The sequence below is a fragment of the Taudactylus pleione genome, unplaced genomic scaffold, assembly GCF_031769625.1.
Source record: "Taudactylus pleione unplaced genomic scaffold, aTauple2 ptg000225l, whole genome shotgun sequence".
Classification (NCBI taxonomy): Eukaryota; Metazoa; Chordata; class Amphibia; order Anura; family Myobatrachidae; genus Taudactylus; species Taudactylus pleione.
The window spans coordinates 9,830,001-9,842,148 of record NW_028284627.1 but is presented as its reverse complement, the minus strand read 5'-3'; the positions used below and the strand labels follow the sequence as shown (position 1 = coordinate 9,842,148).

The window sequence follows — 12,148 nt, the reverse complement described above, 5'->3', positions numbered from 1 at the left end:
CTGGGGGCAGGGCGGGGCTGGCAAAGGGCACATTTGTGGTTTCTTATGGCCCTGGCGATACTCATGCATTTTTCAAACCACCCCTCCGTTACACCCACAAACCAAACTAACCCTAAATGTACATCACTCTCATCTAAACACTCTCAGTGAGGGACAGCGCAGAGGCAGCGGGACGCATGAGCCATGTGACTTAGATGCATGCACTGTAAGCAGAACAATATGACTTAGTAAAACAGCTGAATAATATTACTATAGTACTATAAGAAATGTCTTATGTGTCTGATACAGATGTTTTATTTACTGCACATGTGTCGGAGTCGCATGGCACAAGCGTCCCAGTGGAGTACCGCTGGATTATCGCAGTGAAGATTTATTTGCAAAGTGATCGACAGGCAGGGGGGGGGAGACAAAAACTGAAGCGCGTAGTGACCGTTTTTGGGGCACATCTCAGCCTGCGACTGCGATCCCTTACGCAATTACAAAGGCTCCAGCACCTCCGACGCCCATCCAAGGTAACCATAGAGTTACTCAGAAGTTTGATAATCGACTGATCTGCTTCCGATGCTACGTCTATGCACGCAATCGCTTGGATTTGCAAAGACGCCGGTGGGCTTCAACACAACACAAATTTCAGCAACTGCGACAATTGCATATTTTTCGCACAGTCGCTGCATACAATGATGCAGTCGCCAACGGGATTTGCATCTATCTCTGAAGCAGGCCCTGTGGGCCTGATTCAGAGCCGCTCGTAAGCGGCCGCTCGTTCGCTCCGAGCGATGTTCGCACAACTGCGCATGCGTATGGGTTGTAATACGCATGCGTGAACCATTCATTGCGGTCGGAAATTGTGTGATCGCAAAATAGCGAATGCCTGTTAATTTGAGTGACAGGATGAGGCATTTGTGGGTGGTAACAGGGGAAAACAGGGAGTGGAGATCCGAACGCAGGCGTGCCAAAAGGTCAAAACGGGCGTTTTAAGGGTGTGCATAATTAACAAAGCAGCGTCATCGACCACGTCACTTGGTTGTTTCTTAGCCTGAACTGTTCGCATGATTGCGGTAGGAAAATCCAACCACAAGCACTGCGAGCAGTTCAGACGCCTTTCGATGTACTCGATTAATCAAATAAATAGCGGAGATGACGTAGGATGCGAGTGGCCAGGGGTTGTCTTTACAAAATAGCGAGCGCATATTTTGTTCGCTCGCTCAGACATAGAGGCGTCAACAGACCACAAAGAGCGAGCGCTCAATTTAAATAGCCGGCCCCTTTTTCTGAACGAGCGAGCGCAAATAGCGTCCGGCTCTGAATCAGGCCCTGTTTTCCTAGATTGTTGGAAAAAGAAAATCCTGCTGCTTTTGAATTACAAGTCCCAACACTCCCTGGGATTTGTGGTTCCACAACAGTTCCCTGTCTGGGAGCTTTTCTGGAACTACACGTCCCAACAAGATCTGACTTTGAAAACTTATCTGTGACTACCTCTGCTTTAGAATAAAGGCTCCAGCGCCTCAGTTCCGACGACCCGTTCACTAAGGTGCGGACGCACGCTATGGGTGATTATCGCACATTTGCGCATGCGTATGCATCAAAGTACAAATGCGCAAACCAGTCACTGCGGCCGGGAATCGTCCGCTCGTAGTACACATACTGGACGCTAATTTGAGTGACAGCGCCGTTTGTGGGTGGTAACAGGGGAAGGTGCTTGTGAACGGGGGAGTGGTGGTGCAAACGCAGGCGTGTCTGGCCGTCCAAACGGAGTTTTATGGGTGTGCATAATTATCAGAAATGCGTCATTGCACATGTCATTTGGTTGTATTTCAGTCTGCAGTGATCGCAGTGCTTGCGGTGGGGTAGGGTCTACCTCAAGCGCTGCGTGCAGCGCCGATGGCTCTCGATGGCACGATTAATCACACACTTCCTGGAGATGACGTGTGCTATGAAACAAGGGTGAGCGTCTTTATACTCCGGCGTGCGCTCACCGCCGTCGCTCTCTAAGGCAGGGCGTCAATTCACCAGACAGTGCGATCGCGGCATTTGCATACCCGGCCCCTTTTAGCTGCGTGAGAGTGCAGCTTAGCGTCCGGGTCTGAATGAGCTCCAAAGCTCTGTATCTTTCAAAATGAATAAGTTTTTAGAAGTATTTATTTGTTCTATTTATTTGTTTAATGTATTTATTTATTTATTTTCTTATTAACTTGTACACCTCATCTCAGCATACAACTACTACCGGTACGTGTAATTGTTTTATAGATTATAACCAGGCATCTTTCTCAGGGGGAGCTGTGAGGCTGTGTGCGTGGCAGAGGGGAAGGGCTAGGCTGGGTGGGATGAGGCGGAGGGTGGGACTAACAACTTTTCTACACTACACCCAAATTTTTGGAACTCTCAGCCCAGCCCCTTTAACACTTGTGCCGCCTTCCATTGGTTCACACCACAAGGAAACGAGTACATTCTTACAAAGGAACTTTAGTGACTGCACGTCAGCACTCAGCAGTGCATCCACATTGCCTGTGTAATCATCATGACTAGCTCAAGGCACAGGAATAAGAGCGCTTCTCCGGAGAGCAGCAGCTCCCAACCTGCATCTGGCAATGACCTGGCCAAAAAGAACCAAAAACCCAACAAGGGGGCATCGCCAGGGGGACGTGGGGTACTGCACAAACTCTGTACCCTGGTGTTTTACCTGGTGCTGATTGCAGTAGCTGCTTGCACCGGCTGGTTTGTCTACAATCTGCTGGAAGAAGTTTCCTCAATCAACAGCAAGTTACACCACTTATCAGGGCAGAAAGGTGAATTGGCAGAAACTGTGAACACTCTCCAGAAACAGGTACAGAACTTGCTTAGACCACAGGAATGACCAGATCATTGTTATAGTATCAACACACTTGTTTGTAGTCTATTTGTGTATTTAGATGCAATCAATCAGTGTATGTGTGTGTGTATGTATATGTGTGTGTAAGATATATATATATATATATATATCAGTGTGCCCACTGAACAACATAACTTAGCTTGTCCTGTATGGATTTTCTTGTTTGCAGTGGTAAATGTGGGTTATTGTGAACTGCAATTATGTATGTATTGTCTCTGTAAAATACAATAACTGCTGTAATATGCTGGCATTTACTTTGCATACATACTGTGTCTGTAACTGATGTATATGTTTTATTTTCATTAATGTATATACATTTGCTTATAATCTTTCAACAGCCCTTTTATTTTTTTTCCAGATGTATTTTAGGATCCTACGTAAATAATCAGGACAGTGGGATGTGTACAGTATTTATATACATGCAATAATGCTTGGAATGAATGAAAGACCTCCACCCCCTTCCCTATTAGTAAGGCTCTTGCCAGATGGTTTTGTCATTTACTGGAGGACAGAGATGCATGCTGCACTTTAACATTTCTCCAAGAGGGATGTAGGTAGCAGACCGGCAGCCGGGAGGCTCAAGCCCGACAAGGGACTTAAGATAGGCGTTGGAACACAGAAGGACGGCTGCCCGAATGAAGTTAAGTCCGGGGCGTCCTTAGTGTTAGCCGCGGGGAGGGGGGTTATGTTTAGGTTACGTAGCAGGGTTAGCATTAGTTTTTTGGGGGGAGGTTATGGTTGGGCACCCCTAGGTGGGAGGGTTAGGCACACCGGAGGGGGAGGAGGGGTTAGGCACAAAGGGGGGAGGGTTTGGTTTATGCACAAGAGGGGGGAGGGTTAGGTTTAGGCACTAACGGGGAGGGTTAGGGTGCAGGGTGGTAAGGGTTAGGTTTAGCCAGATGCACCGATATATCAGTATCGGCTGTGGTGCCGGGCCGGACTGATATGTTTGTGAATGGGATGTAGTCATCAGACCGGCGGACGGCATGCATCTGAATCCCGACGCTGGAAGTCCGACGTGGGACTTAAGATAGGTGTTGAAATACTGACGCCTATCTTAATCCCGATGCCGTATTCCAGAAGGATGCCAGCCCGAACAAGGTAAATCCGGGGCACCCTTAGCTGTTAGGCGCGAGGGGAGGGAGTGTTGGGTTTAGGCAGCATAGTGGGGTTAGGCACTAAGGGGGGAGGATTAGGTTTAGGCATGAAGGGGGGGTGACATGTTTAGGCGCTAACGGGGAGGGTTAGACTACAAGAAGGGAAGGTTAGGGGGAGAAGGGGGGAGGGTAAGTATACTTACCCGACCCCTGTTGGGATACCAACCATTGGGATGCCACTGTTGGTATTGTGACAGGAGGCATCCCGACAGCCAGCATTACATTCCCATTCCCTCCAAGATACCCGTCGGTGCAATATTTGCTTGATCTTGTAATATATTAGATCATCATATATAAAGAGCACTGATATCTCATGCATCTTTGTTCTGTTGCTTGGGTGCAAGCTGCTGCCTTATGTAATCATTAATACTAGTGTACTAACAACCAACTTCCTCTTTGGATTTTTAACACGGAAGGCTGGTAGCAGAGAGAAATAGCTTATTTTTAGAACTGATATTAAGTCAGACTATATAATTATGTGTACATTTGTCTGACATATATGTTTGTAGGTTTAATATTTGTTTTAATATTGAAATTAACAGTATTTGTATGCTTAGCATATGTTATTATTTTGTATTATAGGGGTCCATTATGTGCGAGGCAGGCGAGTTGTTGCAGTGGCGTAGAAACGCCGGCAACACCACTGAACCTCGCCCCCTTGCGGCCCAATCTCATCTCAGATTTTTTTAACGCAGCCCTATGGGACTGCAAACCAAAATCAATGGTGTCAATTCAAGTAGCCGTGTGTGGGCGAGTTGCCATTGCAGCGGTGTAAAGACACCAGCTGAGCTCGCCCAGCACTCACATTTTATGTACGTAGTCCTATGGATCTGGATACAAAAAGCTTTGAGTTTGAAGCTAACATTTTTGGGGGTTTTACCACATTCCTCAAATGTATTAAGTAGGTGATGTATTCCGGTGCTTCGTCCCGATGGGTAATGCCACCTTCGCATGCACAGAAGAACGCCAGAGGGACTTCTGGTTGTTAAACCCGGAAGTCCCTCTGTCCGGAGCAACCGCAAAGGACAGCTCTTATCGGGAGCGCTGTCCTTTGCGATATTCTTGGTACATATTGCGGTATGTACCCAAAGACAGAGGGGATGCACCACATCACAGAAGCGATGCTTAGTACATCCCATCCAAAGTCACATGAAACAAGCTGCAACATTAGGATGTTAAAGATGCAGGGCCCGATTCAGACTCGGATGCTAAGCCGCGGACACATGCTATGGGCGATTGTCGCCTGTCTGCATCTTGGGGCACGTGCGTGAACCAGTCACAGCGATCGGGAATCGTGCGCTCGTTGCACAAAGACTGAGCACTACTTTGAGTGACAGACAGTGCCATTTGTGGGTGGTAACAGGGGAAGGTGCTTGTGACCGGGGGAGTGGTGCTGCGAACGCAGGCGTGTCTGGGCGTCAAAACTGAGTTTTATGGGTGTGCATAATTAGCATGGAAGCGTCATTGTACACGTCACTTGGTTGTATTTCAGCCTGCAGTGCTTGCGGTGGGGTAGGGGCTACCTTGAGGGTGGGTAACTTTTTTCTGCCGAGGGCCATTTTGATATATATAAAAGTATTCACAGGCCTGGTGCAGGCCACGAACCTCCGTGTGACCTCACACGGGGGCGGGGCCACAATCGCCGGTGATTATAGCAGTTCCTGGAGCATCCTGAAGATGCTCTGCGGAGCTGTAAGGGCAGTGGTGTGACCATCTGAAACATCCTAAGGATGCTCCAGGCGGCACTGCTGCATAGATTCTGGATGTAGGATGCCATTCTCGGCACCCTGCTAGCCAGATGAGGCTAACAGAAAAAAGCTCAGAGGGCCATACCAAATGATTCCGGGGGCCTTCTACGGCCCCCAGACCTGAGGTTCCCCATCCCTGGTCTAAAGGAACAAGGCAAGCCTAAACGTACTAAATTTTCTACTTTAGGGTCCATAGGGTAGCCACAGGATACCTTGGGGGTATAGGCGATGGCGGCAGACATCCAGGCACCACAGAGTTAAATTTTCAGCCTCCCAGGATGCACTGGGGTCCCTCTCCTATACCCCGCCCCCGAGCCTCAGGCCACTCAGTTTTCGTAGGTGCCTGGCCGGACCAGTCGCACCGTACAGAGGGGGTCTTTTTAAGGCCCTGAATATTTCTTCGCAGCTGTGGCTGCACAACTAGAGTGCTCCAGCATAGGACAGTCAGTATTGACGTCCATGCTGTCACTCCTACACCCCGCCGGTACCAGAACGCCGGTACCGATCCGGGGATGCTGGTAGGTAGCTGGGGTCACAGCTAGCGGTGATCCCCGGCTACCTGGACTGTGGCCGGATGCACGGGGAACAAGGTAAGCGGCGGGGTCCCGCGGTGGGCACCCGCCGGTAACACAGTCCTGTTTGGTCCCCAGGCAGGGGGCTCCCCGGGGACCGGCTGCGCGTGGGGCCAGGTACTGATCCTGCGCCTTCCACTAGACCACCAGGGACAGCGGGCCGCAGCATGTGCGGTACAGCGCGGCGTCCTAGGGGTTAATAGCACGCCAGGGGGGAACGCCTTCCCTGTCTCACAGCCGGTGTCTCCCCCGCTGCACAGTGCCATTCCACAGCGGTCTGAGCGGGCTGTGTCAGCGCTCCTCCCCCGGGCCCTGCCTTCTCTCTGCTCCTCGGTGGCCATTTTCTCACTACATGTGCTGGGTATGGCAGACGCTGCTGGAAGCTGATACAGATGCCATTGCGGTCCGGGTCCCCCGCATACCTCTCCTTCAATTAAGGTCAGTGTATGCAGCACTGTTTCCTACCAGGCTCTGGTCTGTGTAGTTGATCGCAGTGCTTGTAATGCAGGATGTTATCTGTGCATTGTATGTGACTTAAATGCTAGAGCTGTTTGCCTGTACTTTCATTTCTGACTGTCAGCCTTTTCCTATCCCTGTTCTTCTGCTACAGCCCTTGCGGTGCGGTGTCGCAGGGTGTTTATTACCTCACAGTAAACGTGGTTTTTCTGTGTGGGAGGTCACATACGCTCCGTTCACACTCCTCATGTCGGAAAGTGAACGAGGATATCCTCTTCCAGCTATAATGTACTGATATCATGTGCAGTTAGCGGAGGGATATGTAGACGCTGAGGGTTTATGGAGGGCATGTGATATTATATATCACGCCCCATTTCTGTCATTGTGCCTGCACAAAAAAAGGGGACCGCCCTCGGCTGGCTAAGATGCTTACAGCCTTTGTGGGCAATGCCCCCTGCGTTTCCCCATAGGAGTTATCGCAGCCTGTGGTGGTCTCATCACATGCAGGGGTCCCTGGACAGCTGATGGTACCCCAGTGTATCCTGCTTTTCGCCCCCCCAGGTCTCGCAGGAGCCTGTGTGGGTGAATTTATTGTCCAAATGGTATAGCACCTGATGGACGTTTTACAGGGGGAGTCACCATTTCGGCCTTCTAAACGGCCTTTCGGGTCTCAGACGGGTAAAGACATGACGTCTGATGACTGTGACATTATTGACTTTTTCAGACACGAGCCCCTTAGTGCAAAGGAGGCGTAGTCTGGGTCTAAAGTCTATATACCTGGCCTTCTACGGGCAGTCCGTGCGGCTTTGGTTATTACATATCCCCCGTGGCTAAATCCAAATATGCCTTCTTTAAGGATAAGGGTGTTGCCACTGTAATTCCTCTATCTGGTCAGGTGGATCATTTAGAGGAGGCGTGGAAATTCCGGGTAAGCGGTTCCAGCCTCAAAAACTGTTGACCTTTTGCATACCCTTTTTGCGGATAATTACATTTCTGAATGGGAGTTACCTTTACGGGTAGATTCTCATGTTACACGCCTAGTGAGGAGTGCTACTTTGCCCATGCCCTCCAGGTCCTCTTTGAAAGAGGTTCCAGATTGCAAGGTGCAAATATATCTAAAATCCAATATTCCCTTGCTGGAGGGGCTTCCAGGCCGGCTATGGCCGTGTGCTGGGGGGCCAGAGCCATGGAACACTGAGTAGGTAACTGGATCTCTGCACACTGACTCTCCAGCAGAGCAGGTGGATAGTGGCAAATTCTCAGAGACTTTGCCACGTTCATAATGAGACGGTCTTACAGATAGCCTACTCCTTTCCAGAATCTCCTCGGCAGCAGTAGCGGCTTGCCGCTCCCTGTGGTTGCGCTCTTGGAAAGCGGACGCAGATTCCATTTGGAATGCTTTGCCTTTTACGGGACAAGTCCTGTTTGGCCCTCGTCTGGACGCAATTGTGGCCCTGCAGGCAGCAGCTACGTCTGCGTGTCTGCCATCGGCTACAGTCCCATCAGGGTCTGGGACTTTGTCTTTTCGGCCCTGTGAGGCCAGGGTAAGTCTAAAATACAGCTTTCCAAGACAGTCAGTAGCCAGGAAATCTGCTCAGCCATAAGAACAGGCTTAGAGTACAAGACGTCCTACTCCCAAGTTGGACTATAAGCCTTCAGCCTCACGGGACGGGCCTCCTCTCGGGAGCCCCCAGAGTTGGAGGCCGGCTTCTCCAGTTCGCCCAGTGCTGGTGTCTGACCACCACGGACACTGGGGTAAGAGAAGTATTTTCTTGAAGGTATGTCCTCTCTTCCTGGTAAAAGCCTCCCAGACGGTTTTTCGTTACAGGTCTTCTGTCACTTCAGGACAGGGCCCTGTAATTTTTGAGGGTGTTACACTCTATGCTCCAGGCAGGAGTTATAGTACCTATTCCGTTGCCCCAAAGGGGACCGAGGTATTACTCCATCCTCTTTCTGGTACAGACACCCAATGGGGCTTACCAGGACATTCTCAACCTCGAATCCTTCAACAAATTCTTAAGGGTTCCTCGGTTCGGGAGAGGGACCCTGCATTCCATCATTCAATGGAGCCTGGGAATTTTGTGGTGTCGTTGGATATATTCAGGGTGACTACCTGAATATCCCTCTTATCTTAGCACACCAGTGTTTTCCTCAGGTTTGCAGTGGTCGATAAGCATTTCCAGTTTCTGGCATTGCCCCTTGGTCTGGCCTCCGCGCCTCACGGTTTACCAGGGTCATGGTAGTTATGGCAGCCCACCTGCGGATGCAGGGGGTCCGCTTGTTACCCTATCCGAGTGACCTCCTGTTGTTACCACGGTCTCCAGAGATACTTCAGTGCCATATGCAACGGACAATATCTGTGTTGCTACGTTAGGGCTGACTGATAAACTGGAAATGGTCCTCTCTGATTCTTCACAGAGGATGCTCCATATCCCAACATCTGAGGATCTTTGTGATTGAGGAAAAGATCTCTGCAGGCAACTGCGTACCTTTGCCTGTAATGCAGAGTCGCCGAGTGTCTATTCACTTGGCAATGTGGTTACTGGGTTCCAGGATGTCGCTGTTCGACATGGTGGAGTACCCAGCTTCACTCTAAAGAACTTGATCCTCTCCGGATGGGATGGGTTGCCCCATAGGATAAAGTCAATAGGCTTTCCCCGAAGGTTTGTCTCTCTCTGGCCTGGTGGCTGCAGAAAGCTCACCTAAACAAGGGGCACCCCCTTTGGGATTGCGTACCGGGTCCTTCTGACGACGGACACCAGTATCCGTGGCTGGGAAGCAGTGACGGGTCCACACTTGTTCCAGGGCAGGTGGACACCAGTAGTTTTTGCGCTTCCCATAAACATCTGAGAACTCTGAGCAGTATTCAAGGTTCTCCAGCATGCAGGACAGGTCCTCCACGGAAATACCGTGCAGGTACAGTCTGACAACGCCATCATGATGGCTTATGTAAGCCACCTTGGAGGTTCCCGAAGTCAGGCGACACTAACAGTGGTGTCCCGAATTCTGGCTTGGGTGGAAGGCTATATCCCTGCCGTCATCGGCAGTGTTCATTCAGGAATCCTCAGATGGAAAGCAGGCTTTCTCAGCCGTCAAGACGTGCATTCAGGGAAATGTCCTCTTTATCAGGAGGTGTTCAATCTTCTGGTGAACAAGTGGAGCCTTTCAGAGATGAGACTCTTCTGATAGACGTAGGTAGGTCCAGTGGACCTTCCAAGTTGTGTACCTCGTCCCTCCGTTATCCCTTCTTCCTCCAGTAATAGCAAGAAGGAGGCACACTCCTGCTGATAGCTCCAGCGTAGGCCAGATGGCACTATTACTCAGATCTTCGGAGCCTCTCAGTTAACACTCCGAAGCTGTTGCCTCTACGCCCGGACCTGTTGTCTCAGGATCCTGGCTGATACCCAGACCTGGGTTGTCTGTCCTTGACGGTGTGGCGGTGGAGACTGCCCTCTTAAGGTCTAGGAGTTTTTCCAGCTCTATAGTTAACAGGGGCTCTGTCCATGCTAAGAGCTCGGAAGTTTTTATCTGCAAGAATTTACCATTAGGTATGGTATACTTTCTTTCAGGTGTCGCCCTAGAGGCTAGGCTCCTCGGGTATTCCGGATATCCACAGGTTGGCTTTCCTACAGGTGGGCTTAGATAACGGTCTTCGCCTTGCTTACCTGAAGGTGCAGGTTTCTGCCCTGTTAGTATGGTTTCAGTGTAGGATTGCTACTCTTCCTGATGTCCGCACCTTTGTGCAGGGTGTACGTTATATTCAGCATCCCTTTGTTCCACCTGTGGCTCCTTGGGATTTGGCTGTGGTCCTTAGGGCTCTCTGAGGACCGCCATTTGATCCACTGGGCTCAGTGGATTTCAAATGGCTTACGGCTAGGACTGTATTCCTTCTGGCTCTTAATTTGGCCAGTAGGATCTCAGAATGGGAGGCTCTGTCATGTAGACCTCCCTTTTTCTCATCTTTCCTAGGAACAGGGCAGTGCTTGCCTTTACTTCGCCAGTCCTGTCTGCTGGTGAGGCCTATTTGGCTGTGGTACGGGCGCTAAGAATTTTAAGTTGACCGTACCAGTCCATTTAGGAAATCAGACTCTCTGTTTTGTCCTTTCTGATTTCCATAAAAAGGGTTGGCCTGCCACTACGCTAACTTTGGCAGGATGGATTCACAGGTCTTCCTGTTCCATCCTCTATTAAAGCTCTTCCACTAGGTCTGTGGGTCCTTTGTGGGCAGCTCGACGTGGCGCCTCAGCGGTGATTGGCAGCCACGTGGTCATCTGTCCATATTTTTGTAAGGTATTATGCTTTTGATACCTTCGCCTCTCAGAATGCTTCCTTTCGGCGGCGGATTCTCCTTACAGCACAGGAGCATCCCCACCCTTAAAGGATACTGCTTTGGGACATCCCCAAGGTATCCTGTGGATACCCTATGGACCCTGAAGTAGAAAATATGAGATATGGTAAGAACTTACCCTTGTTATCTCTATTTCTACGAAGTCCATAGGGTTCCACAGGACTCCCGCCCTGTCGCACCTGTACTGCAGATGGGCTTTGATCTGGTCACCGGTTTCTCCGTCTCCTTCTGGTGAGAATGTGATTCTTGTGTGTTCCAGACTGTCTTCTCTCTCTTTTTTGCTCCTGCTCCGGCCTATGGCTTGTTACGAAACTGAGTGGCATGAGGCTCGGGGGCGGGGTATAGGAGAGGGACCCCAGTGCATCCTGGGAGGCTGAAAATTTAACTCTGTGGTGCCTGGATGTCTGCCGCCATTGCCTATACCCCCAAGGTATCCTGTGGAACCCTATGGACTTCCTAGAAATAGAGATAACAAGGGTAAGTTCTTACCATATCTCATATTTTTACAAGGTTTTGTTTCTGGTTGTTACCTACACACAGTGGTGGCAGCCATTTTGAGGGGTGAATCAATATCTCTGAAAATGGTAATCAGTTCACTAGAAATTAACAGCGTCATTCAGGTTGTGAGGCATATGAATGGTTTAGCTCAGTTGTAGGCAACCTGTCGCACTCCAGCTGCTGTGGAACTAAACACTGTGGCAGGGCATGCTGGGATGTGTAGTCCTCAGCAGCTGGAATGCCACAAGTTGCCTATCCCTGGTTTAGACCAAAAAATGGCTGCCTAAATAAGCATTCAGAATGCCAACATGACATAATGTCGACAGCCAATTTTTTTACTTAACTGATTTTAGGGTTAGTCTGTGGTTAGTGATACTTACCATGTCGATGAAAAATCAAATGGTCGACATGCTGACTGTCGTTGTTCCTGCAATGTCAACATCTCATCCATGTCGACATTCCGAATGTGTCACCATTCTGAATGTCGATATTTTGCACCA

The 12,148-nt window shown here is 49.8% G+C and overlaps 1 protein-coding gene across 1 annotated transcript in view; it reads left to right on the top strand.

Annotated features, from left to right (window-relative positions):
- The first annotated feature begins 2,408 nt into the window (after positions 1-2,408).
- Positions 2,409-12,148, top strand: part of CKAP4 (cytoskeleton associated protein 4) — a 17,626-nt gene continuing 7,886 nt past the window's right edge. The window contains exon 1 of the mRNA XM_088478934.1: positions 2,409-2,824. Within this exon, the coding sequence (XP_088335060.1) occupies positions 2,519-2,824 (306 nt within the window). The 5' untranslated portion in view covers positions 2,409-2,518. The remainder of the gene's footprint in view (positions 2,825-12,148) is intronic.